General features: G+C 44.5%; 1 protein-coding gene across 1 annotated transcript in view; it reads right to left on the bottom strand.

Moving 5' to 3' along the window:
• Nucleotides 1–10,823: 10,823 nt before the first annotated feature.
• The window catches only part of LOC135537193 (uncharacterized), a 22,025-nt gene continuing 5,991 nt past the window's right edge, over nt 10,824–26,857 (bottom strand). The window contains exons 2-3 of the mRNA XM_064963391.1: nt 19,898–21,917; nt 10,824–12,903 (exon numbers count right to left, since the gene is read on the bottom strand). Of these exons, the coding sequence (XP_064819463.1) occupies nt 20,097–21,917 (1,821 nt within the window). The 3' untranslated portion in view covers nt 10,824–12,903; nt 19,898–20,096. The remainder of the gene's footprint in view (nt 12,904–19,897; nt 21,918–26,857) is intronic.

Below are 26,857 nucleotides of genomic sequence, written 5' to 3'. Positions count from 1 at the left end.
CCAGGAATATGACTTTCCCGAAGCGGATCCTGTGTTCTGCCTTCCACCCGGGACAATGGATTGGATCCCAGCCGGCGACCCTAAACAACGACGCCGTAAAAGGGGCAAACGAAGCGGTCTTCTGGTCAGGCTCCGGAGACGGGAACATCGCGCACCACTCTCTAGCATACTACTTGCCAACGTCTAGTCTCTTGACAACAAGGTTGATTAAATCCGAGCAAGGGTAGCATTCCAGAAAGACATCAGAGACTGTAATGTTCTTTGCTTTATGGAAACATGGCTCACACGAGACACGGATGGAGTCGGTGCAGCCAGCTGGTTTCTTCCCACATCGCCGACAGAAACAAGCATCTTTCTGGTAAGAAGAGGGGCGGGGGGGGTATGCCTTATCATTAACAAGGCGTGGTGTGATCATAACAACATACAGAAACTCAAGTCCTTCTGTTCACCTGATTTAGAATTCCTCACAATCAAATGTCGACTGCATTATCTACCAAGGGAATTCTCTTCAATTATAATCATATTCCCCCCAAGCAGACACATCGATGGCCCTGAACAAACTTTACTTGACTCTTATGTAAACTGGAAACCACATATCCTGAGGCTGCATTCATTGTAGCTGGGGATTTGAACAAGGCTTATCTGAAAAAAAGACTCCCTAAATTCTATCAGCATATAAATTGTGCTACCAGGGCTGGTAAAACCCTGGATCATTGTTATTCTAACTTCCGCGACGCATATAAGACCCTCCCCGCCCTCCTTTCGGAAAAGCTGACCACGACTCCATTTTGTTGCTTCCAGCCTACAGACAGAAACTAAAACAAGAAGCTCCAGTGCTCAGGTCTGTTCAACGCTGGTCCGACCTATCTGATTCCACACTCCAAGACTGCTTCCATCACGTGGGATACTGTATGTTCCGCATTGCGTCCAACAACATTGACGAATACACTGATTCAGTGAGCGAGTTCATTATACCCACAGCAACGATTAAAACATTCCCTAACCAGAAACCGTGGATTAATGGCAGCATTCACCCGAAACTGAAAGCGCAAACCACTGCTTTTAACCAGGGCAAGGTTACCGGCAACATGACCGAATACAAACAGTGTAGCTATTACTCTCGCCAGGCAATCAAACAAGCTAAGTGTCAGTATAGAGACAAAGTAGAGTCGCAATTCAACAGCTCAGACACAAGAGGTATGTGGCAGGGTCTACAGTCAATCACGGATTACAAAAAGAAAACCAGCCCCGTAGCGGACCAGGTTGCTCCCAGGCAGACTAAATAGCTTTTTTGCCCGCTTTGAGGACAATACAGTGCCACTGACACAGCCTGTTACCAAAACCTGCGGACTCTCCTTCACTGCAGCCAACGTGAGTAAAACATTTAAACGTGTTAACCCTCGCAAGGCTGCAGGCCCAGACGGCATCCCCACCCGCGTCCTCAGAGCATGCGCAGACCAGCTGTTCCCACCATTGTTCCCGTTCCCAAGAAAGCGAAGGTAACTGAGCTAAACGACTACCGCCCCGTAGCACTCACTTCCGTCATCATGAAGTGCTTTGAGAGTCTAGTCAAGGACCATATCACCTCCACCCTACCTGACACCCTAGACTCACTCCAATTTGCTTACCACACCAATAGTTCCATAGATGACGCAATCGCAACCACACTGGACACAGACCTAACCCATCTAGACAAGAGGAATACCTATGTGAGAATGCTGTTCACCGACTACAGCTCAGCATTTAACACCATAGTACCCTCCAAACTCGTAATCGAGCTTGAGACCCTGGGTCTCGACCCCGCCCTGTGCAACTGTGTACTGGACTTCCTGACGGGCCGCCCCCCAGGTGGTGAGGGTAGGTAACAACATCTCCACCCCGCTGATCCTCAACACTGGGGCCCCACAAGGGTGCGTTCTGAGTCCTCTCCTGTACTCCCTGTTCAACCACGACTGCGTGGCCATGCACGCCTCCAACTCAATCATCAAGTTTGCGGACGACACTACAGTGGTAGGCTTAATTACCAACAACGACAAGACGGCCTACAGAGAGGAGGTGAGGGCCCTCGGAGTGTGGTGTCAGGAAAATAACCTCACACAGACAGCATCGTGAAGAAGGCGCAGAGGCGCTACAGGAAGGAGGCATAGCAGCGCCTCTTCAACCTCAGGAGGCTGAAGAAATTTGGCTTGTCACCAAAAGCACTCACAAACTTCTACAGATGCTCAATCGAGAGCATCCTGTCGGGCTGTATCACCGCCTGGTACGGCAACTGCTCCACCCACAACCGTAAGGCTCTCCAGAGAGTAGTGAGGTCTGCACAACGCATCACCGGGGGCAAACTACCTGCCCTCCAGGACACCTACACCACCTGATGACACAGGAAGGCCATAAAGATCATCAAGGACAACAACCACCCGAGCCACTGCCTGTTCACCCCGCTATCATCCAGAAGGCGAAGTCAGTACAGGTGCATCAAAGCAGGGACCGAGAGACTGAAAAACAGCTTCTATCTCAAGGCCACCAGACTGTTAAACAGCCACCACTAACATTGAGTGGCTGCTGCCAACATACTGACTCAACTCCAGCTACTTTAATAATGGAAATTTACGTAAAAATGTATCACTAGCCACTTTAAACAATGCCACTTAATATAATGTTTACATAACCTACATTACTCATCTCCTATGTATATGTATATACTGTACTCTATATCATCTACTGCATCTTGCCATCTTTATGTAATACATGCATCACTAGACACTTTAACCTATGCCACTTTATGTTTATATATCCTACATTACTCATCTCATATGTATATACTGTACTCGATACCATCTACTGCATCTTGCCTATGCCGTTCTGTACCATCACTCATTCATATATCTTTATGAACATATTCTTTATCTCTTTACACTTGTGTGTACAAGGTATTAGTTGTGGAATTGTTAGGTTAGATTACTCGTTGGTTATTACTGCATTGTCGGAACTAGAAGCACAAGCATTTCGCTACACTCGCATTAATATCTGCTAACCATGTGTATGTGAATCCCTGAGCAGTGTCCTTCCTCTCCGGCAACTGAGTTAGGAAGGACGCCTGTATCTTTGTAGTGACTGGGTGTATTGATATACCATTCAAAGTGTAATTAATATCTTAACCGTGCTCAAATGGATATTCAATGTCTGCTTTTTTTTACCCATCTACCAGTAGGTGGCCTTCTTTGCGAGGCATTGGAAAATGTTTACTCCTGAACTTATTTAGGCTTGCCATAACAAAGGGGTTGAATACTTATTGACTCAAGACATTTCAGGTTTTTATTTTTATTAATTTGTAGAAATAATTCCACTTTATGGGGTACTGTGTGAAGGCCAGTGGGTGTGAATAGTTTCTGAAGGCACTGTAGCTTCCTAACCAAGTACAGCCATTTGGGATAGGGACCAGTATGTTCAGCAACATGAAGTTAGTAGAATTTTTTTTTTTTAACTGTAGAAATGTGAACCTACTGTCTCCAGCGTCTGATGTTCTCACTCCTTCTTCAGGTGTATCACGCTGAGCTGCACCTGGCCACCTGTTTCCAGTCTGTTAATGGACACCTGGCCACCTGTTTCCAGTCTGTTAACGGACACCTGGCCACCTGTTTCCAGTCTGTTAACGGACACCTGGCCACCTGTTTCCAGTCTGTTAACGGACACCTGGCCACCTGTTTCCAGTCTGTTAACGGACACCTGGCCACCTGTTTCCAGTCTGTTAATGGACACCTGGCCACCTGTTTCCAGTCTGTTAACGGACACCTGGCCACCTGTTTCCAGTCTGTTAACGGACACCTGGACACCTGGACACCTGTTTCCAGTCTGTTAACGGACACCTGGCCACCTGTTTCCAGTCTGTTAACGGACACCTGGACACCTGGCCACCTGTTTCCAGTCTGTTAACGGACACCTGGCCACCTGGCCACCTGTTTCCAGTCTGTTAACGGACACCTGGCCACCTGTTTCCAGTCTGTTAACGGACACCTGGACACCTGGCCACCTGTTTCCAGTCTGTTAACGGACACCTGGCCACCTGTTTCCAGTCTGTTAACGGACACCTGGCCACCTGTTTCCAGTCTGTTAACGGACACCTGGACACCTGGCCACCTGTTTCCAGTCTGTTAACGGACACCTGGCCACCTGTTTCCAGTCTGTTAACGGACACCTGGCCACCTGGCCACCTGTTTCCAGTCTGTTAACGGACACCTGGCCACCTGGCCACCTGTTTCCAGTCTGTTAACGGACACCTGGCCACCTGTTTCCAGTCTGTTAACCGGACACCTGGCCACCTGTTTCCAGTCTGTTAACGGACACCTGGACACCTGGCCACCTGTTTCCAGTCTGTTAACGGACACCTGGCCACCTGTTTCCAGTCTGTTAACGGACACCTGGACACCTGGCCACCTGTTTCCAGTCTGTTAACGGACACCTGGCCACCTGTTTCCAGTCTGTTAACGGACACCTGGACACCTGTTTCCAGTCTGTTAACGGACACCTGGCCACCTGGCCACCTGTTTCCAGTCTGTTAACGGACACCTGGCCACCTGTTTCCAGTCTGTTAACGGACACCTGGCCACCTGTTTCCAGTCTGTTAACGGACACCTGGACACCTGGCCACCTGTTTCCAGTCTGTTAACGGACACCTGGCCACCTGTTTCCAGTCTGTTAACGGACACCTGGACACCTGTTTCCAGTCTGTTAACGGACACCTGGCCACCTGTTTCCAGTCTGTTAACGGACACCTGGCCACCTGTTTCCAGTCTGTTAACGGACACCTGGACACCTGGCCACCTGTTTCCAGTCTGTTAACGGACACCTGGCCACCTGTTTCCAGTCTGTTAACGGACACCTGGACACCTGTTTCCAGTCTGTTAACGGACACCTGGCCACCTGTTTCCAGTCTGTTAACGGACACCTGGCCACCTGTTTCCAGTCTGTTAACGTACACCTGGCCACCTGGCCACCTGTTTCCAGTCTGTTAACGGACACCTGGACACCTGGCCACCTGTTTCCAGTCTGTTAATGGACACCTGGACACCTGGCTACCTGTTTCCAGTCTGTTAACGGACACCTGGCCACCTGTTTCCAGTCTGTTAACGGACACCTGGCCACCTGTTTCCAGTCTGTTAACGGACACCTGGCCACCTGTTTCCAGTCTGTTAACGGACACCTGGACACCTGTTTCCAGTCTGTTAACGGACACCTGGCCACCTGTTTCCAGTCTGTTAACGGACACCTGGCCACCTGTTTCCAGTCTGTTAACGGACACCTGGCCACCTGTTTCCAGTCTGTTAACGGACACCTGGCCACCTGTTTCCAGTCTGTTAACGGACACCTGGCCACCTGGCCACCTGTTTCCAGTCTGTTAACGGACACCTGGCCACCTGGCCACCTGTTTCCAGTCTGTTAACGGACACCTGGCCACCTGTTTCCAGTCTGTTAACGGACACCTGGCCACCTGTTTCCAGTCTGTTAACGGACACCTGGCCACCTGTTTCCAGTCTGTTAACGGACACCTGGACACCTGTTTCCAGTCTGTTAACGGACACCTGGACACCTGGCCACCTGTTTCCAGTCTGTTAACGGACACCTGGCCACCTGTTTCCAGTCTGTTAACGGACACCTGGCCACCTGTTTCCAGTCTGTTAACGGACACCTGGACACCTGGCCACCTGTTTCCAGTCTGTTAACGGACACCTGGACACCTGGCCACCTGTTTCCAGTCTGTTAACGGACACCTGGCCACCTGTTTCCAGTCTGTTAACGGACACCTGGCCACCTGTTTCCAGTCTGTTAACGGACACCTGGACACCTGTTTCCAGTCTGTTAACGGACACCTGGCCACCTGTTTCCAGTCTGTTAACGGACACCTGGCCACCTGTTTCCAGTCTGTTAACGGACACCTGGCCACCTGTTTCCAGTCTGTTAACGGACACCTGGCCACCTGTTTCCAGTCTGTTAACGTACACCTGGCCACCTGGCCACCTGTTTCCAGTCTGTTAACGGACACCTGGACACCTGGCCACCTGTTTCCAGTCTGTTAACGGACACCTGGCCACCTGTTTCCAGTCTGTTAACGGACACCTGGCCACCTGTTTCCAGTCTGTTAACGGACACCTGGCCACCTGTTTCCAGTCTGTTAACGGACACCTGGCCACCTGTTTCCAGTCTGTTAACGGACACCTGGACACCTGTTTCCAGTCTGTTAACGGACACCTGGCCACCTGTTTCCAGTCTGTTAACGGACACCTGGACACCTGGCCACCTGTTTCCAGTCTGTTAACGGACACCTGGCCACCTGTTTCCAGTCTGTTAACGGACACCTGGCCACCTGGCCACCTGTTTCCAGTCTGTTAACTGGACACCTGGCCACCTGTTTCCAGTCTGTTAACGGACACCTGGCCACCTGTTTCCAGTCTGTTAACGGACACCTGGCCACCTGTTTCCAGTCTGTTAACGGACACCTGGCCACCTGTTTCCAGTCTGTTAACGGACACCTGGACACCTGTTTCCAGTCTGTTAACGGACACCTGGACACCTGGCCACCTGTTTCCAGTCTGTTAACGGACACCTGGACACCTGTTTCCAGTCTGTTAACGGGACACCTGGCCACCTGTTTCCAGTCTGTTAACGGACACCTGGACACCTGGCCACCTGTTTCCAGTCTGTTAACGGACACCTGGCCACCTGTTTCCAGTCTGTTAACGGACACCTGGCCACCTGTTTCCAGTCTGTTAACGGACACCTGGACACCTGTTTCCAGTCTGTTAACGGACACCTGGCCACCTGTTTCCAGTCTGTTAACGGACACCTGGACACCTGGCCACCTGTTTCCAGTCTGTTAACGGACACCTGGACACCTGGCCACCTGTTTCCAGTCTGTTAACGGACACCTGGCCACCTGTTTCCAGTCTGTTAACGGACACCTGGCCACCTGTTTCCAGTCTGTTAACGGACACCTGGACACCTGGCCACCTGTTTCCAGTCTGTTAACGGACACCTGGCCACCTGTTTCCAGTCTGTTAACGGACACCTGGCCACCTGTTTCCAGTCTGTTAACGGACACCTGGACACCTGGCCACCTGTTTCCAGTCTGTTAACGGACACCTGGCCACCTGTTTCCAGTCTGTTAACGGACACCTGGACACCTGGCCACCTGTTTCCAGTCTGTTAACGGACACCTGGCCACCTGTTTCCAGTCTGTTAACGGACACCTGGACACCTGTTTCCAGTCTGTTACCGGACACCTGGACACCTGTTTCCAGTCTGTTAACGGACACCTGGCCACCTGTTTCCAGTCTGTTAACGGACACCTGGCCACCTGTTTCCAGTCTGTTAACGGACACCTGGACACCTGTTTCCAGTCTGTTAACGGACACCTGGCCACCTGTTTCCAGTCTGTTAACGGACACCTGGCCACCTGTTTCCAGTCTGTTAACGGACACCTGGCCACCTGTTTCCAGTCTGTTAACGGACACCTGGCCACCTGTTTCCAGTCTGTTAATGGACACCTGGCCACCTGTTTCCAGTCTGTTAACGGACACCTGGCCACCTGTTTCCAGTCTGTTAACGGACACCTGGACACCTGGCCACCTGTTTCCAGTCTGTTAACGGACACCTGGACACCTGTTTCCAGTCTGTTAACGGACACCTGGACACCTGGCCACCTGTTTCCAGTCTGTTAATGGACACCTGGCCACCTGTTTCCAGTCTGTTAACGGACACCTGGCCACCTGTTTCCAGTCTGTTAACGGACACCTGGACACCTGGCCACCTGTTTCCAGTCTGTTAACAGACACCTGGACACCTGTTTCCAGTCTGTTAACGGACACCTGGACACCTGGCCACCTGTTTCCAGTCTGTTAATGGACACCTGGCCACCTGTTTCCAGTCTGTTAACGGACACCTGGACACCTGGCCACCTGTTTCCAGTCTGTTAACGGACACCTGGCCACCTGTTTCCAGTCTGTTAATGGACACCTGGCCACCTGTTTCCAGTCTGTTAACGGACACCTGGACACCTGTTTCCAGTCTGTTAACGGACACCTGGCCACCTGGCCACCTGTTTCCAGTCTGTTAATGGACACCTGGCCACCTGTTTCCAGTCTGTTAACGGACACCTGGCCACCTGTTTCCAGTCTGTTAATGGACACCTGGCCACCTGTTTCCAGTCTGTTAACGGACACCTGGACACCTGTTTCCAGTCTGTTAACGGACACCTGGCCACCTGGCCACCTGTTTCCAGTCTGTTAATGGACACCTGGCCACCTGTTTCCAGTCTGTTAACGGACACCTGGCCACCTGTTTCCAGTCTGTTAACGGACACCTGGCCACCTGTTTCCAGTCTGTTAACGGACACCTGGATACCTGGCCACCTGTTTCCAGTCTGTTAACGGACACCTGGACACCTGGCCACCTGTTTCCAGTCTGTTAACGGACACCTGGACACCTGTTTCCAGTCTGTTAATGGACACCTGGCCACCTGTTTCCAGTCTGTTAACAGACACCTGGCCACCTGTTTCCAGTCTGTTAACGGACACCTGGCCACCTGTTTCCAGTCTGTTAACGGACACCTGGCCACCTGTTTCCAGTCTGTTAACGGACACCTGGCCACCTGTTTCCAGTCTGTTAACGGACACCTGGACACCTGGCCACCTGTTTCCAGTCTGTTAACAGACACCTGGACACCTGTTTCCAGTATGTTAACGGACACCTGGACACCTGGCCACCTGTTTCCAGTCTGTTAATGGACACCTGGCCACCTGTTTCCAGTCTGTTAACGGACACCTGGACACCTGGCCACCTGTTTCCAGTCTGTTAACGGACACCTGGCCACCTGTTTCCAGTCTGTTAATGGACACCTGGCCACCTGTTTCCAGTCTGTTAACGGACACCTGGACACCTGTTTCCAGTCTGTTAACGGACACCTGGCCACCTGGCCACCTGTTTCCAGTCTGTTAATGGACACCTGGCCACCTGTTTCCAGTCTGTTAACGGACACCTGGCCACCTGTTTCCAGTCTGTTAATGGACACCTGGCCACCTGTTTCCAGTCTGTTAACGGACACCTGGACACCTGTTTCCAGTCTGTTAACGGACACCTGGCCACCTGGCCACCTGTTTCCAGTCTGTTAATGGACACCTGGCCACCTGTTTCCAGTCTGTTAACGGACACCTGGCCACCTGTTTCCAGTCTGTTAACGGACACCTGGCCACCTGTTTCCAGTCTGTTAACGGACACCTGGATACCTGGCCACCTGTTTCCAGTCTGTTAACGGACACCTGGACACCTGGCCACCTGTTTCCAGTCTGTTAACGGACACCTGGACACCTGTTTCCAGTCTGTTAATGGACACCTGGCCACCTGTTTCCAGTCTGTTAACAGACACCTGGCCACCTGTTTCCAGTCTGTTAACGGACACCTGGCCACCTGTTTCCAGTCTGTTAACGGACACCTGGCCACCTGTTTCCAGTCTGTTAACGGACACCTGGCCACCTGTTTCCAGTCTGTTAACGGACACCTGGACACCTGGCCACCTGTTTCCAGTATGTTAATGGACACCTGGCCACCTGTTTCCAGTATGTTAACGGACACCTGGACACCTGGCCACCTGTTTCCAGTCTGTTAACGGACACCTGGCCACCTGTTTCCAGTCTGTTAACGGACACCTGGCCACCTGTTTCCAGTCTGTTAACGGACACCTGGCCACCTGTTTCCAGTCTGTTAACGGACACCTGGCCACCTGTTTCCAGTCTGTTACCGGACACCTGGCCACCTGTTTCCAGTCTGTTACCGGACACCTGGCCACCTGTTTCCAGTCTGTTACCGGACACCTGGACACCTGGCCACCTGTTTCCAGTCTGTTACCGGACACCTGGCCACCTGTTTCCAGTCTGTTACCGGACACCCGGACACCTGGCCACCTGTTTCCAGTCTGTTAACGGACACCTGGCCACCTGTTTCCAGTCTGTTAACGGACACCTGGACACCTGGCCACCTGTTTCCAGTCTGTTAACGGACACCTGGACACCTGGCCACCTGTTTCCAGTCTGTTAACGGACACCTGGCCACCTGTTTCCAGTCGGTTAACGGACACCTGGACACCTGTTTCCAGTCTGTTAACGGACACCTGGACACCTGGCCACCTGTTTCCAGTCTGTTAACGGACACCTGGCCACCTGTTTCCAGTCTGTTAACGGACACCTGGCCACCTGTTTCCAGTCTGTTACCGGACACCTGGCCACCTGTTTCCAGTATGTTAACGGACACCTGGACACCTGGCCACCTGTTTCCAGTCTGTTACCGGACACCTGGCCACCTGTTTCACGGACGCATCCGACTACAGGCTCTCGTTGCCATAACAACAAAGGGGTTGAATACTTACTGACTTAAGACGTTTCAGGTTTTCATTTTAAATTAGTTCGTAAACATGAAAAGCATTTTATTTAATACAATCTTTTTTTAATGAAAAATGAATATATGTTTATTGTATATGGCATACAAGCCATCTATATACTGTCCTCTGTTATTGATTCAAGGACATCTGGAAAAAATAATGTATATAGTTATTGAGCCAATAGGATGTGAGCAGCGTTTTAACCACTGTGACATGATGGTATAAACAAACTAGCTTCATACAGTACAGGCAGTTTGACCTGACCTCTACACCAAAGATGTACTCTTGAAAATACAAATGCAATTGTGAATCACCCATATAGCCAACACACACACACACACACAATGCGAAAGGATGCAAGTTCGAATCCAGAAATCCTAGTGGTTAGAGTCGACTTGGAAACCACGTTGGGATTTATTTTTCTCGTCTTTGATTGTTGATTTGTATTTACATAGATTGCCAACTTTTAAAAAAAAGCTTTGAATACATTTTGAAGGTAAAACTGACAGAGATTTGTATCTGATATAATTATAATATGAAACCAGTTTCTAACTTAGCCTGGTCACAGATCTGTTTGTGCTGTATTGCTTGACAATGACCATAGGATTTGACAAGACAACACAAACAGATTTGGGACAGGAATAGGTTCAATGCTACATGGGTATATTCTGTTCTCGACCAGAAACACAACGTAAGAAACACTCATCACACTCACTGCTAAACAAGCATCTCACTGTAAATTATACAAATTAATATATACAGAGTATTCAGAAAGTATTCAACTTGTCTTTATGTTGTTACATTACAGCCTTATTCTAAAGTTAATTAAATCCCCCAAAAATTCAGCTCATCAATCTACACACAATGCACCATAATGACGAAGCAAAAAACAGGTTTTTAGAAATGTTAGCAAATTTATACAAATAAAAAAACTGAAATATAACATTTACATAAGTATTCAGACCTCTTACTCAGGGGGATGCTGCCACCACCATGCTTCACCGTAGGGATGGTGCCATTTTTCCTCCAGACGTGACGCTTGTCATTCAGGCCAACGAGTTCAATCTTGGTTTCATCAGACCAGAGAATCTTGTTTCTCATGGTCTGAGAGTCTTTAGGTGGCTTTTGGTAAACTCCAAGCAGGCTTTCATGTGCCTTTTACTGAGGAGTGGCTTCCATCTGGCCACTCTACCATAAAGACCTGATTTGTCGAGTGCTGCAGAGATGGTTGTCCTTCTGGAAGGTCCTCCCATCACCACAGAGGAACTCTGGAGCTCTGTCAGAGTGACCATTGGGTTCTTGGTCACCTCCCTGACCAACCCTCTTCTCCCCAGATTGCTCAGTTCAGCCAGGCGGCCAGTTCTAGGAAGAGCCTTGGTGGTTCCAAATTTCTTCCATTTAAGAATGATGGAGGCCACTGTGTTCTTGGGGACCTTCAATGCTGCAGAAATGTTTTTGGTACCCTTCCCCAGATCTGTTCCTCGACACAATCCTGTCTTGGAGCTCGACCTCATGGTTTGGTTTTTGCTCTGACATGCACTGTTAACTGTGGGACCTTTATATAGACAGTTGTGTTCCTTTCGAAATCATGTCCAATCAATTGAATTGACCACAGATGGACTCCAAGGAAGTTGTAGAAACATCTTAAGGATGATCAATGGAAACAGGATGCACCTGAGCTCAAATTCAAGAGGGTCTGAATACTTATGCAAATAAAGGTATGTCTGTTTTTCGCTTTGTCATTATGGGGTATTGTGATGTCATTATGGGGTATTGTGATGTCATTATGGGGTATTGTGTGTAGATTGATGAGGAACGTTTTTATTGAATCCATTTTAGAATAAGGCTGTAACAAAATGTGGAACTAGTTAATGGTTCTGAATACTTTCTGAATGCAGTGTATAACTTAACACATGACATGGCCCACGGTGGATAATAAGCCCTCGTGTTTTAGGGCAGGGAAACATAACATCATTTTGAACCTAACATTGTGTTAATAATGTTCAACCAAGGACTTGTTCTGGTTCAATACATTACAGACCCATAACTCTAACCTAGGCCTTGTTCTGGTTCAATACACTGAAGCCCTTTAAGAGCCCATTGAGGATAGCCCCCTGTGGGTCGGTGTTCTGTGGGTCGGTGTTCTGTGGGTCGGTGTTCTGTGGGTCGGTGTTCTGTGGGTCGGTGTTCTGTGGGTCGGTGTTCTGTGGGTCGGTGTTCTGTGGGTCGGTGTTCTGTGGGTCGGTGTTCTGTGGGTCAGTGTTCTGTAGGTCAGTGTTCTGTAGGACATTCAGGACAGTTCTCCAGGGCATCATGTAGGAGGCAGAGTTCTATTGGCTGTAGGCGTGGCTGTAGTGTTCTGTAGGACATAGACTAGTAGGTTCTTTTGGCAATAGATGTGTTCTGTAGGGTGTGGTAGGTGGAGGTGGGGGCACGAGGTAGGTGGAGAACGTCTTCGCCCTTTCCATCCTTGCCATGATCTGCAACACATATAACACATATAACCCTATATATCACTATATAACACTATATAACACATATAACACATATAACACTATATAACACATATAACACTATATAACACTACATAACTATATAACACATATAACACTATATAACACATATAACACTATATAACACTATATAACACTATATAACACTACATAACTATATAACACTATATAACACTACATAACTATATAACACTATATAACACATATAACACTATATAACACATATAACACTATATAACACTATATAACACATATAACACATATAACACTATATAACTATATACCACATATAACACTATATAACACTACAACACATATAACACTATATAACTATATACCACATATAACCCATATAACACTATATAACACATATAACACTATTTAACACATATAACACTATATAACACATATAACACTATATAACACATATAACACTATATAACACTATATAACACTACATAACTATATAACACTATATAACACATATAACACTATATACCACATATAACACTATATAACACTATATAACACTACAACACATATAACACTATATAACTATATACCACATATAACCCATATAACACTATATAACACATATAACACTATTTAACACATATAACACTATATAACACATATAACCCATATAACACTATATAACACATATAACACTATATAACACATATAACACTATATAACACTACATAACTATATAACACTATATATCACTATATAACACTATATAACACTACACAACTATATAACACATATAACACTATATATCACTATATAACACTATATAACACATATAACACATAACACTATATAACACTATATAACTATATACCACATATAACACTATATAACACATATAACACTAACACATATAACACTATATAACACTATATAACTATATACCACATATAACACATATAACACATATAACCCATATAACCCATATAACACTATTTAACAAATATAACACTATATAACACATATAACACTATATAACACATATAACCCATATAACACTATATAACACATATAACACTATATAACACTATATAACCCATATAACACATATAACACTATATAACACTATATAACTATATACCACATATAACACTACAACACATATAACACTATATACCACATATAATCCATATAACACTATATAACACATATAACACTATATAACACTATATAACACTATATAACACTATATATCACTATATAACACTATATAACACTACACAACTATATAACACTATATAACACTATATATCACTATATAACACTATATAACACTATATAACACTACAACACATATAACACCATATAACACTATATACCACATATAACCCATATAACACATATAACACCATATAACACATATAACACTATATAACACATATAACACTATATAACACATATAACCCATATAACACTATATACCACATATAACCCATATAACACTATATAACACATATAACACTATATAACTATATAACACATATAACAAAATATAACACTATATAACACATATAACACTATATAACACTATTTAACACTATATAACACATATAACACTATATAACACATATAACAAAATATAACACTATATAACACTATATAACACATATAACACTATATAACACATATAACACATATAACACTATATAACACATATAACACTATATAACCCATATAACACTATATAACACTATATAACTATATAACACTATATAACACATATAACACTATATAACACATATAACACTATATAACCCATATAACACTATATAACACATATAACACTATATAACACTATATAACACATATAACCCATATAACACTATATACCACATATAACCCATATAACACTATATAACACATATAACACTATATAACTATATAACACATATAACAAAATATAACACTATATAACACATATAACACTATATAACACTATTTAACACTATATAACACATATAACACTATATAACACATATAACAAAATATAACACTATATAACACTATATAACACATATAACACTATATAACACATATAACACATATAACACTATATAACACATATAACACTATATAACCCATATAACACTATATAACACTATATAACTATATAACACTATATAACACATATAACACTATATAACACATATAACACTATATAACCCATATAACACTATATAACACTATATAACTATATAACACTATATAACACATATAACACTATATAACACTATATAACACTATATAACTATAAACTATATAACACTATATAACACATATATATAACACATATAACACTATAACATATAACCCATATAACACTATATAACACATATATCACTATATAACACATATAACCCATATAACACTATATAACACTATATAAAACTATATAACACTATATAACACATAACTATATAACACTATATAACTATATAACACTATATAACTATATATAACACCATATAACACTATATAACTATAACACTATATAACACTATATAACACATATAACACTATAACACTATATAACACATATAACACTATATACCACCTATATAACACTATATAACACATATAACACTATATATATCCTATATAACACTATATAACTATATAACACTATATAAAACATGTAATACTATATAACACTATATAACACATATAACACTATATAACCCATATAACACTATATAACACTATATAACACATATAACACTATATATACCACATATAACACTATATAACACATATAACACTATATAACACATATAACACTATATAACCCATATAACACTATATAACACTATATAACTATATAACACTATATAACACATATAACACATATAACACTATATAACACATATAACACTATATAACTATATAACACTATATAACTATATAACACTATATAACACATATAACACTATATAACTATATAACACTATATAACACTATATAACACTATATAACTATAACACTATATAACACTATATAACACATATAACACTATATAACACATATAACACTATATACCACATATAACCCATATAACACTATATAACACATATATCACTATATAACACATATAACCCATATAACACTATATAACACTATATAAAACATATAACACTATATAACACTATATAACACATAACTATATAACACTATATAACTATATAACACATATAACACTATATAACACATATAACACTATATACCACATATAACCCATATAACACTATATAACACATATATCACTATATAACACATATAACCCATATAACACTATATAACACTATATAAAACATATAACACTATATAACACTATATAACACATAACTATATAACACTATATAACTATATAACACATATAACACTATATAACGATATATAACACCATATAACACTATATAACTATAACACTATATAACACTATATAACACATATAACACTATAACACTATATAACACATATAACACTATATACCACATATAACCCATATAACACTATATAACACATATAACACTATATAACACATATAACACATATAACACTATATAACTATATAACACTATATAAAACATGTAACACTATATAACACTAACACATATAACACTATATAACCCATATAACACTATATAACACATATAACACTATATACCACATATAACACTATATAACACATATAACACTATATACCACATATAACACTATATAACACTATATAACACATATAACACTATATACCACATATAACACTATATAACACATATAACCCATATAACACTATATAAATATATAACCCATAACACTATATAACACTATATAACACATATAACACTATATAACACATATAACCCTATATATCACTATATAACACTATATAACACATATAACACTATATAACACTATATAACACTATATAACACATATAACACTATATAACACATATAACCCATATAACACTATATAACACTATATAACTATATAACACTATATAACACTATATAACCTATATAACACATATAATCCATTATGACATTTAACATTGAAGTTAAGATAAAGATGTTCCCAACATAATTTGCAAATAAATGAATTAAAAATCCTACAATGTGATTTTCTGGATTTTTTTATTCTTATTTTGTCTGTCATAGTTGAAGTGTACCTATGATGAAAATTACAGGCCTCTCTCATCTTTTTAAGTGGGAGAACTTGCACAATTGGTGGCTGACTAAATACTTTTTTGCCCCACTGTATATTTTTCCTTACAGGCAAAAGCCCATGTTTGTAATTCTGCCAGCTGACTCCAGTTCACCTCCCCTCTGGCCAGCTGAAGGACACACACAATTTACATCCCAAATGGCACTCTATTCCCTATTTAGAGCACTACTTTTAACCAAAGCCCATGGTCAAAAGTAGTGCACTAAATAGGGAATAGGGTGCAGGCAGAGGTCTGCAGTCAGTATAGTACGCCTAACATACTGCTCTCTGCCAGGCCGGACTAATGCGACAGGGAACAGCTCTAATATATTTCAGCCTTTTTATATTTCATCTCTTCATTTAGAATATAGATGGATGTTGGCACATTTTCTAGTTTGTTAAAAGCAAAAATAATACAGGACAGGTGCCAGTCTAAGAGAGAGGGATCTGTGCAGATGGAGCGAGAGGGATCTGTGCAGATGGAAAGAGAGAGGGAGGGAGGGATCTGTGCAGATGGAGCGAGAGAGGGAGGGAGGAATCTGTGCAGAGAGAGAGGGATATGTGCAGAGAGAGAGAGGGAGGGAGGAATCTGTGCAGAGAGAGAGAGGGAGGGAGGGAGAGATTGAGAGTATCTGTGCAGAGAAAGAGAGGGATGGAGAGATACAGAGGGTAGGAGAGACAGAGAGACAGAGAGACAGAAAGAAAGAAAGAAAGAAAGAAAGAAAGAGGGGCTAACTGAGTAGGTCTTTTTGTGTTTGTTTCATTAATCTGTTGTTGACACAGTCCCAACATGTTTTGCTTGTCAGCAATCAAGTTTTCAAGATATGTAACTTTCAAAATATAGCAATCTGGCAGGTATGATCGACTAATGAACAAATACCAGTTTTCCTTTCAGGGATTTCTCTCCCACACTGAACCCTGTTCGGGAATGAGCAGAAAGCTCTGCAGTCATGTCCCTCCCTGCTCCACACAGTCGTCAATGTTATTATGTCTCCAATGAATGTCCTTTAGGAATCTACTTTCCAGATGAGAGAAATCTGCAACTGTAAGTCAGTTGAGAGACACGCTTTCTGCTGTGTGCAGAGTCTCTCCAGCCTGCAGCCTGCCAGCAGCCCTCCCCTCCTCTCCCTCCCCCTTCTCTCCAGCCTGCAGCCTGCCAGCAGCCCTCCCCTCCTCTCCCTCCCCCTTCTTTCCAGCCTGCCAGCTTCCCCTCTCCTTTTCTCCCCCTCCCCTTCAACCGCCTCTTCTCCTGCCAGCACCATTCCCCTCCTCTCCCTCCTCTCTCCAGCCTGCCAGCACCCCTCCCTTCTCCAACCAGCACCAACACTGACAGTCCCTCCCCTTCTCCAATCAGCACCAACACTGACAGTCCCTCCCCTTCTCCAACCAGCACCAACACTGACAGCCCTTCCCCTTCTCCAACCAGCACCAACACTGACAGCCCCTCCCCTTCTCCAACCAGCACCAACACTGACAGCCACTCCCTTCTCCAACCAGCACCAACACTGACAGCCCCTCCCCTTCTCCAACCAGCACCAACACTGACAGCCCCTCCCCTTCTCCAACCAGCACCAACACTGACAGCCCCTCCCCTTCTCCAACCAGCACCAATACTGACAGCCCCTCCCCTTCTCCAACCAGCACCAATACTGACAGCCCCTCCCCTTCTCCAACCAGCACCAATACTGACAGCCCCTCCCCTTCTCCAACCAGCACCAATACTGACAGCCCCTCCCCTTCTCCAACCAGCACCAATACTGACAGCCCCTTCTCCAACCAGCACCCCTCCCCTTCTCCAACCAGCCCCTCCCCTTCTCCAACCAGCACCAACACTGACAGCCCCTCCCCTTCTCCAACCAGCACCAATACTGACAGCCCCTCCCCTTCTCCAACCAGCACCAATACTGACAGCCCCTTCTCCAACCAGCACCCCTCCCCTTCTCCAACCAGCACCCCTCCCCTTCTCCAACCAGCACCAACACTGACAGCCCCTCCCCTTCTCCAACCAGCACCAACACTGACAGCCCTTCCCCTTCTCCAACCAGCACCAACACTGACAGCCCCTCCCCTTCTCCAACCAGCACCCCTCCCCTTCTCCAACCAGCACCAACACTGACAGCCCCTCCCCTTCTCCAACCAGCACCCCTCCCCTTCTCCAACCAGCACCAACACTGACAGCCCCTCCCCTTCTCCAACCAGCACCCCTCCCCTTCTCCAACCAGCACCAACACTGACAGCCCCTCCCCTTCTCCAACCAGCACCCCTCCCCTTCTCCAACCAGCACCAACACTGACAGCCCCTCCCCTTCTCCAACCAGCACCCCTCCCCTTCTCCAACCAGCACCAACACTGACAGTCCCTCACGTTCCCACGTACCTCTGCCCTCTCTGTCTCAGCTCTAACTTCTGCCACCCCTCATCTCCGCCCCATCCCCCTGGTGCTGTTACCATGGTAACTCTTACATCGGAGGCCAAATCACCGCTGTGTGTATTTCTCTTTCTGTTTTAATCAGAGAGACACTGGCCTCTAAAGCTTGTTGGCTACGATGGCAGGTTGTGCGTGTGTGTGTGTGTGTAGCGTGTTTTGTGTGTGTGTGTGTGTGTGGTCGCGTGTGTTTGGTCACGGATGTAGTAAGCAGGAATAACACAAATACTGAACACGATACATATGATATGTAAAAGCAACTACTACATTTAATTGGATAACATTGTAAAAAGCTTGTTACATACCTGTTAAACTTCACACAGAGAGGCAAACTGGATGGTTGCCGGGGACAGAAGGTGGGGATTTGGGGTTCGAGGGTCTCTGGCTGGAACACAAGACTTTCCTGTTAAGTCACATGACATGAGGAAGGTCCAGGAGGAGAGACTGGAGCAGAGACTTGAGGAGAGACAGGAGGAGGGTATAAAACATAGCGATATCTAATCTCTATGGTATAGAATGTCCTCCACTGCAGAACCAGGGGTGTATAGAATGTCCTCCACTGCAGAACCAGGGGAATATAGAATGTCCTCCACTGCAGAACCAGGGGGGTATAGAATGTCCTCCACTGCAGAACCAGGGGGGTATAGAATGTCCTCCACTGCAGAACCAGGAGGGTGTAGAATGTCCTCCACTGCAGAACCAGGAGGGTGTAGAATGTCCTCCACTGCAGAACCAGGAGGGTATAGAATGTCCTCCACTGCAGAACCAGGGGGGTATAGAATGTACTCCACTGCAGAACCAGGGGGGTGTAGAATGTCCTCCACTGCAGAACCAGGAGAGTATAGAATGTCCTCCACTGCAGAACCATGGGGGGTATCGAATGTCCTCCACTGCAGAACCAGGAGGGTATAATATGTCCTCCACTGCATAACCAGGGGGGTCTAGATTGTCCTCCACTGCAGAACCAGGGGGTATAGAATGTCCTCCTCTGCAGAACCATAGGGGGTATAGATTGTCCTCCACTGCATAACCAGAGGGGTCTAGATTGTCCTCCACTGCAGAACCAGGAGGGTGTAGAATGTCCTCCACTGCATAACCAGGGGGTCTAGATTGTCCTCCAATGCAGAACCAGGAGGGTATAGAATGTCCTCCACTGCAGAACCAGGAGGGTATATAATGTCCTCCACTGCAGAAACAGGAGGGTGTAGAATGTCCTCCACTGCAGAACCAGGAGGGTATAGAATGTCCTCCACTGCAGAACCAGGGGGGTCTAGATTGTCCTCCACTGCAGAACCAGGAGGGTATAGAATGTCCTCCACTGCAGAACCAGGGGGGTCTAGATTGTCCTCCAATGCAGAACCAGGAGGGTGTAGAATGTCCTCCACTGCAGAACCATGGGGGGTATCGAATGTCCTCCACTGCAGAACCAGGAGGGGATAGAATGTCCTCCACTGCATAACCAGGGGGGTCTAGATCGTCCTCCACTGCAGAACCAGGGGGGTACAGAATGTCCTCCACTGCATAACCATAGGGGGTATAGAATGTCCTCCATGCAGAACCAGGAGGGTATAGAATGTCCTCCACTGCAGAACCATAGGGGGTATAGAATGTCCTCCATGCAGAACCAGGAGGGTATAGAATGTCCTCCACTGCATAACCATAGGGGGTATAGAATGTCCTCCATGCAGAACCAGGAGGGTATAGAATGTCCTCCACTGCAGAACCAGGAGGGTATAGAATGTCCTCCACTGCATAACCAGGGGGGTCTAGATTGTCCTCCAATGCAGAACCAGGAGGGTATAGAATGTCCTCCACTGCAGAACCAGGAGGGTATAGAATGTCCTCCACTGCAGAACCAGGAGGGTGTAGAATGTCCTCCACTGCAGAACCAGGAGGGTATAGAATGTCCTCCACTGCAGAACCAGGAGGTCTAGATTTTCCTCCAATGCAGAACCAGGAGGGTATAGAATGTCTTCCACTGCAGATCCAGGAGGGTATAGAATGTCCTCCACTGCAGAACCAGGAGGGTATAGAATGTCCTCCACTGCAGAACCAGGAGAGTATAGAATGTCCTCCACTGCAGAACCATGGGGGGTATAGAATGTCCTCCTCTTCAGAACCAGGAGGGTATAGAATGTCCTCCACTGCATAACCAGGAGGGTATAGAATGTCCTCCACTGCAGAACCAGGAGGGTATAGAATGTCCTCCACTGCAGAACCAGGGTATAGAATCCATAATAGCAGCAGAGGGGATTGAATAGGAGAGAGTGTCCAGGAGGGTATAGAAAACCTCTGCAGCAAAACTAGGAAGGTATAGATTCTATCCTATACTCCACTGCACAACCAAGGCTCTGATGTTTCCTGTTATATGACATGAGGAGAGACAGGCATAGGATCCTGGAGGACAGTCCAGGAGTGTTTATAGAACATATAGTCTCTATACTATAGAACACCTCTGCAGTAGAATCAGGTTCCAGGTAGATTCTATTCTACAGTAGAAGCAGGTTCCAGGTAGATTATATTCTACAGTAGAATCAGCGGCCAGGTAGATTATATTCTACAGTAGAATCAGGTTCCAGGTAGATTATATTCTACAGTAGAATCAGGGGCCAGGTAGATTATATTCTACAGTAGAATCAGGGGCCAGGTAGATTATATTCTACAGTAGAATCAGGGGCCAGGTAGATTATATTCTACAGTAGAATCAGGAGCCAGGTAGATTATATTCTACAGTAGAATCAGGGGCCAGGTAGATTATATTCTACAGTAGAATCAGGGGCCAGGTAGATTATATTCTACAGTAGAATCAGGGGCCAGGTAGATTATATTCTACAGTAGAATCAGGAGCCAGGTAGATTATATTCTACAGTAGAATCAGGGGCCAGGTAGATTCTATTCTACAGTAGAATCAGGGGCCAGGTAGATTATATTCTACAGTAGAATCAGGGGCCAGGTAGATTATATTCTACAGTAGAATCAGGGGCCAGGTCGATTATATTCTACAGTAGAATCAGGGGCCAGGTAGATTATATTCTACAGTAGAATCAGGGGCCAGGTCGATTATATTCTACAGTAGAATCAGGGGCCAGGTAGATTATATTCTACAGTAGAATCAGGGGCCAGGTCGATTATATTCTACAGTAGAATCAGGTTCCAGGTAGATTATATTCTACAGTAGAATCAGGGGCCAGGTAGATTCTATTCTACAGTAGAATCAGGGGCCAGGTAGATTATATTCTACAGTAGAATCAGGGGCCAGGTAGATTATATTCTACAGTAGAATAAGGGGCCAGGTAGATTATATTCTACAGTAGAATCAGGGGCCAGGTCGATTATATTCTACAGTAGAATCAGGGGCCAGGTAGATTCTATTCTACAGTAGAATCAGGGGCCAGGTCGATTATATTCTACAGTAGAATCAGGGGCCAGGTATATTCTATACTGCAGTAGAATCAGGAGCCAGGTAGATTATATTCTACAGTAGAATCAGGGGCCAGGTAGATTATATTCTACAGTAGAATCAGGAGCCAGGTAGATTATATTCTACAGTAGAATCAGGGGCCAGGTAGATTCTATTCTACAGTAGAATCAGGGGCCAGGTCGATTATATTCTACAGTAGAATCAGGGGCCAGGTAGATTATATTCTACAGTAGAATCAGGGGCCAGGTAGATTATATTCTACAGTAGAGTCAGGGGCCAGGTAGATTCTATTCTACAGTAGAATCAGGTTCCAGGTAGATTATATTCTACAGTAGAATCAGGGGCCAGGTAGATTATATTCTACAGTAGAATCAGGGGCCAGGTATATTCTATACTGCAGTAGAATCAGGAGCCAGGTAGATTATATTCTACAGTAGAATCAGGGGCCAGGTAGATTATATTCTACAGTAGAATCAGGGGCCAGGTAGATTCTCTTCTACAGTAGAATCAGGGGCCAGGTATATTCTATACTGCAGTAGAATCAGGGTTCTCTCTGATGCCTCATCAGCAGCTGGCTGAGTTGTGTTGTGCTGACATCACTCTGAGTGATGTCACGTTGCTCTGCCACAGCTGCTTCGTCAGCGGTTGGTTGGTCGGCTCGGCCGTACGGTGAAGACAGGAGAGTACAGCCAAGGGCTCAGAAACAGCACAGTACAGAATACACTACACACTTAGAAAAACTACTTCCAAAGGGTTTATTTGGCAGCCACCATAGGAGAACTCTTTTTGATTCCAGGTAGAACCCTTTTCGGTTCAGTGTAAAACTCTTTTGGATTCCATGTAGAACCCCCTCTGGAAAGGGTTCTGCCTGGAACCAAAAAGGGTTCTTCAAACGGTTATCCTATGGGGACAGCCGAAGAACCCTTGTAGATTCTAGATAGCACCTTTTTTCTAAGAGTGTACAACACAGTTTCTCCATCTGCATCACAACACACAAAAGAGTCCCTGGTCTGCTTTAGGGCTCTCAGACCACTCACTTGTGCTTCCCTTCCCCTTTCTATCTGATTCTCTCTCCCCCTACAGAAAGAGAAGGGCTCCGTTAAAAGCAGCCAATGTGGCTAGTTGTCATGGAGTTGTGCTTCCCGGGGCAACAATGGTTCTTTTCATTCCAACAGCACAGCTCTCAGTTGGGTAGATCTGATAAAGAGGGAGCATGGAGGGGGCTGTGTTACTCGGTGGAACATACTATATTATGTCCCAAAATGTTGGTTTATAATCCACAAGAGCAGATCTTTGTCCAAGTCAACCTGCATACACTATTTTATTTAATTTATTATTCTTCTTCATTGATTTGCATATTATAAAGTTTACTTTTGGCTTTAAGATAATATGTCTAAACAACACAAAGGAATGATTCTGATTTCACCAAATAAATGGGTGAGTTGTAAAGAGGAAAGGGGCATCATTGGACAGGAGACACATTTCCTCATGAGAGACAAATGTTTTAAAGCTGTGCAGCATTGCAGCTAGTTAGGAGGCCATAAGCAGTCAGAGAGCACTATGATGACCACCAATCAGAGAGCACTATGATGACCACCAATCAGAGAGCACTATGATGACACACCAAATGATGACCACCAATCAGAGAGCACTATGATGACCACCAATCAGAGAGCACTATGATGACCACCAATCAGAGAGCACTATGATGACACACCAAATGATGACCACCAATCAGAGAGCACTATGATGACCACCAATCAGAGAGCACTATGATGACCAAATGATGACCACCAATCAGAGACCAATCAGAGAGCACTATATGATGACTATGATGACACAATCAAATGATGACCATGACCACCAATCAGAGAGCACTATGATGACCACCAATCAGAGAGCACTATGATGACCACCAATCAGAGAGCACTATGATGACACACCAAATGATGACCACCAATCAGAGAGCACTATGATGACACACCAAATGATGACCACCAATCAGAGAGCACTATGATGACACACCGAATGATGACCACCAATCAGAGAGCACTATGATGACACACCAAATGATGACCACCAATCAGAGAGCACTATGATGACACACCAAATGATGACCACCAATCAGAGAGCACTATGATGACACACCAAATGATGACCACCAATCAGACACCATTATGATGATACACCAAATGATGACCACCAATCAGAGAGCACTATGATGACACACCAAATGATGACCATCAATCAGAGAGCACTATGATGACACACCAAATGATGACCACCAATCAGAGAGCACTATGATGACACACCAAATGATGACCACCAATCAGAGAGCACTATGATGACACACCAAATGATGACCACCAATCAGACACCATTATGATGCAAATGATGACCACCAATCAGAGAGCACTATGATGACACACCAAATGATGACCACCAATCAGAGAGCACTATGATGACACACCAAATGATGACCACCAATCAATTATGATGATACACCAAATGATGACCACCAATCAGAGAGCACTATGATGACACACCAAATGATGACCACCAATCAGAGAGCACTGATGATGACCACCATTGACCACCAATCAGACAGCACTATGATGACACACCAAATGATGACCACCAATCAGAGAGCAGTATGATGATGACCACCAATCAGAGAGCACTATGATGACACACCAAATGATGACCACCAATCAGAGAGCACTATGATGACACCAAATGATGACCACCAATCATGACCCAAATGATGACCACCAATCAGACACCATTGATGACACACCAAATGATGACCACCAATCAGCACTATGATGACACACAAATGATGACCATCAATCAGAGACACTGATGACACCAAATGATGACCACCAATCAGAGAGCACTATGATGACACACCAAATGATGACCACCAATCAGACACTATGATGATACACCAAATGATGACCACCAATCAGAGAGCACTATGATGACACACCAAATGATGACCACCAATCAGACACCATTATGATGATACACCAAATGATGACCACCAATCAGAGAGCACTATGATGACACTATGATGATACACCAAATGATGACCACCAATCAGAGAGCACTATGATGATACACCAAATGATGACCACCAATCAGAGCACTATGAGCACAAATGATGACCACAATCAGACAGCACTATGATGACACCAAATGATGACCACCAATCAGAGAGCACTATGATGACACACCAAATGATGACCACCAATCAGAGAGCACTATGATGACACACCAAATGATGACCACCAATCTATGATGACACACCAAATGATGACCATCAATCAGAGCACTATGATGATGACCACCAATCAGCATTATGATGACACAAATGATGACCACCAATCAGCACTATGATGACACACCAAATATGATGAGCACACACCAAATGATGACCACCAATCAGATGAGCACCAAATGATGACCACAACCAAATGATGACCACCAATCAGAGAGCACTATGATGACACACCAAATAATGACCACCAATCAGACACCATTATGATGATACACCAAATGATGACCACCAATCAGAGAGCACTATGATGACACACCAAATGATGACCACCAATCAGAGAGCACTATGACACACCAAATGATGACCACCAATCAGAGAGCACTATGATGACACACCAAATGATGACCACCAATCAGACACCACCAAATATGATGACACACCAAATGATGACCACCAATCAGAGAGCACTATGATGACACACCAAATGATGACCACCAATCAGAGAGCACTATGATGACACACCAAATGATGACCACCAATCAGAGAGCACTATGATGACACACC

This window comes from Oncorhynchus masou, unplaced genomic scaffold (genome assembly GCF_036934945.1).
Source record: "Oncorhynchus masou masou isolate Uvic2021 unplaced genomic scaffold, UVic_Omas_1.1 unplaced_scaffold_722, whole genome shotgun sequence".
NCBI classification, from domain to species: domain Eukaryota; kingdom Metazoa; phylum Chordata; class Actinopteri; order Salmoniformes; family Salmonidae; genus Oncorhynchus; species Oncorhynchus masou.
This window is presented reverse-complemented; position numbering and strand designations above follow the sequence as displayed.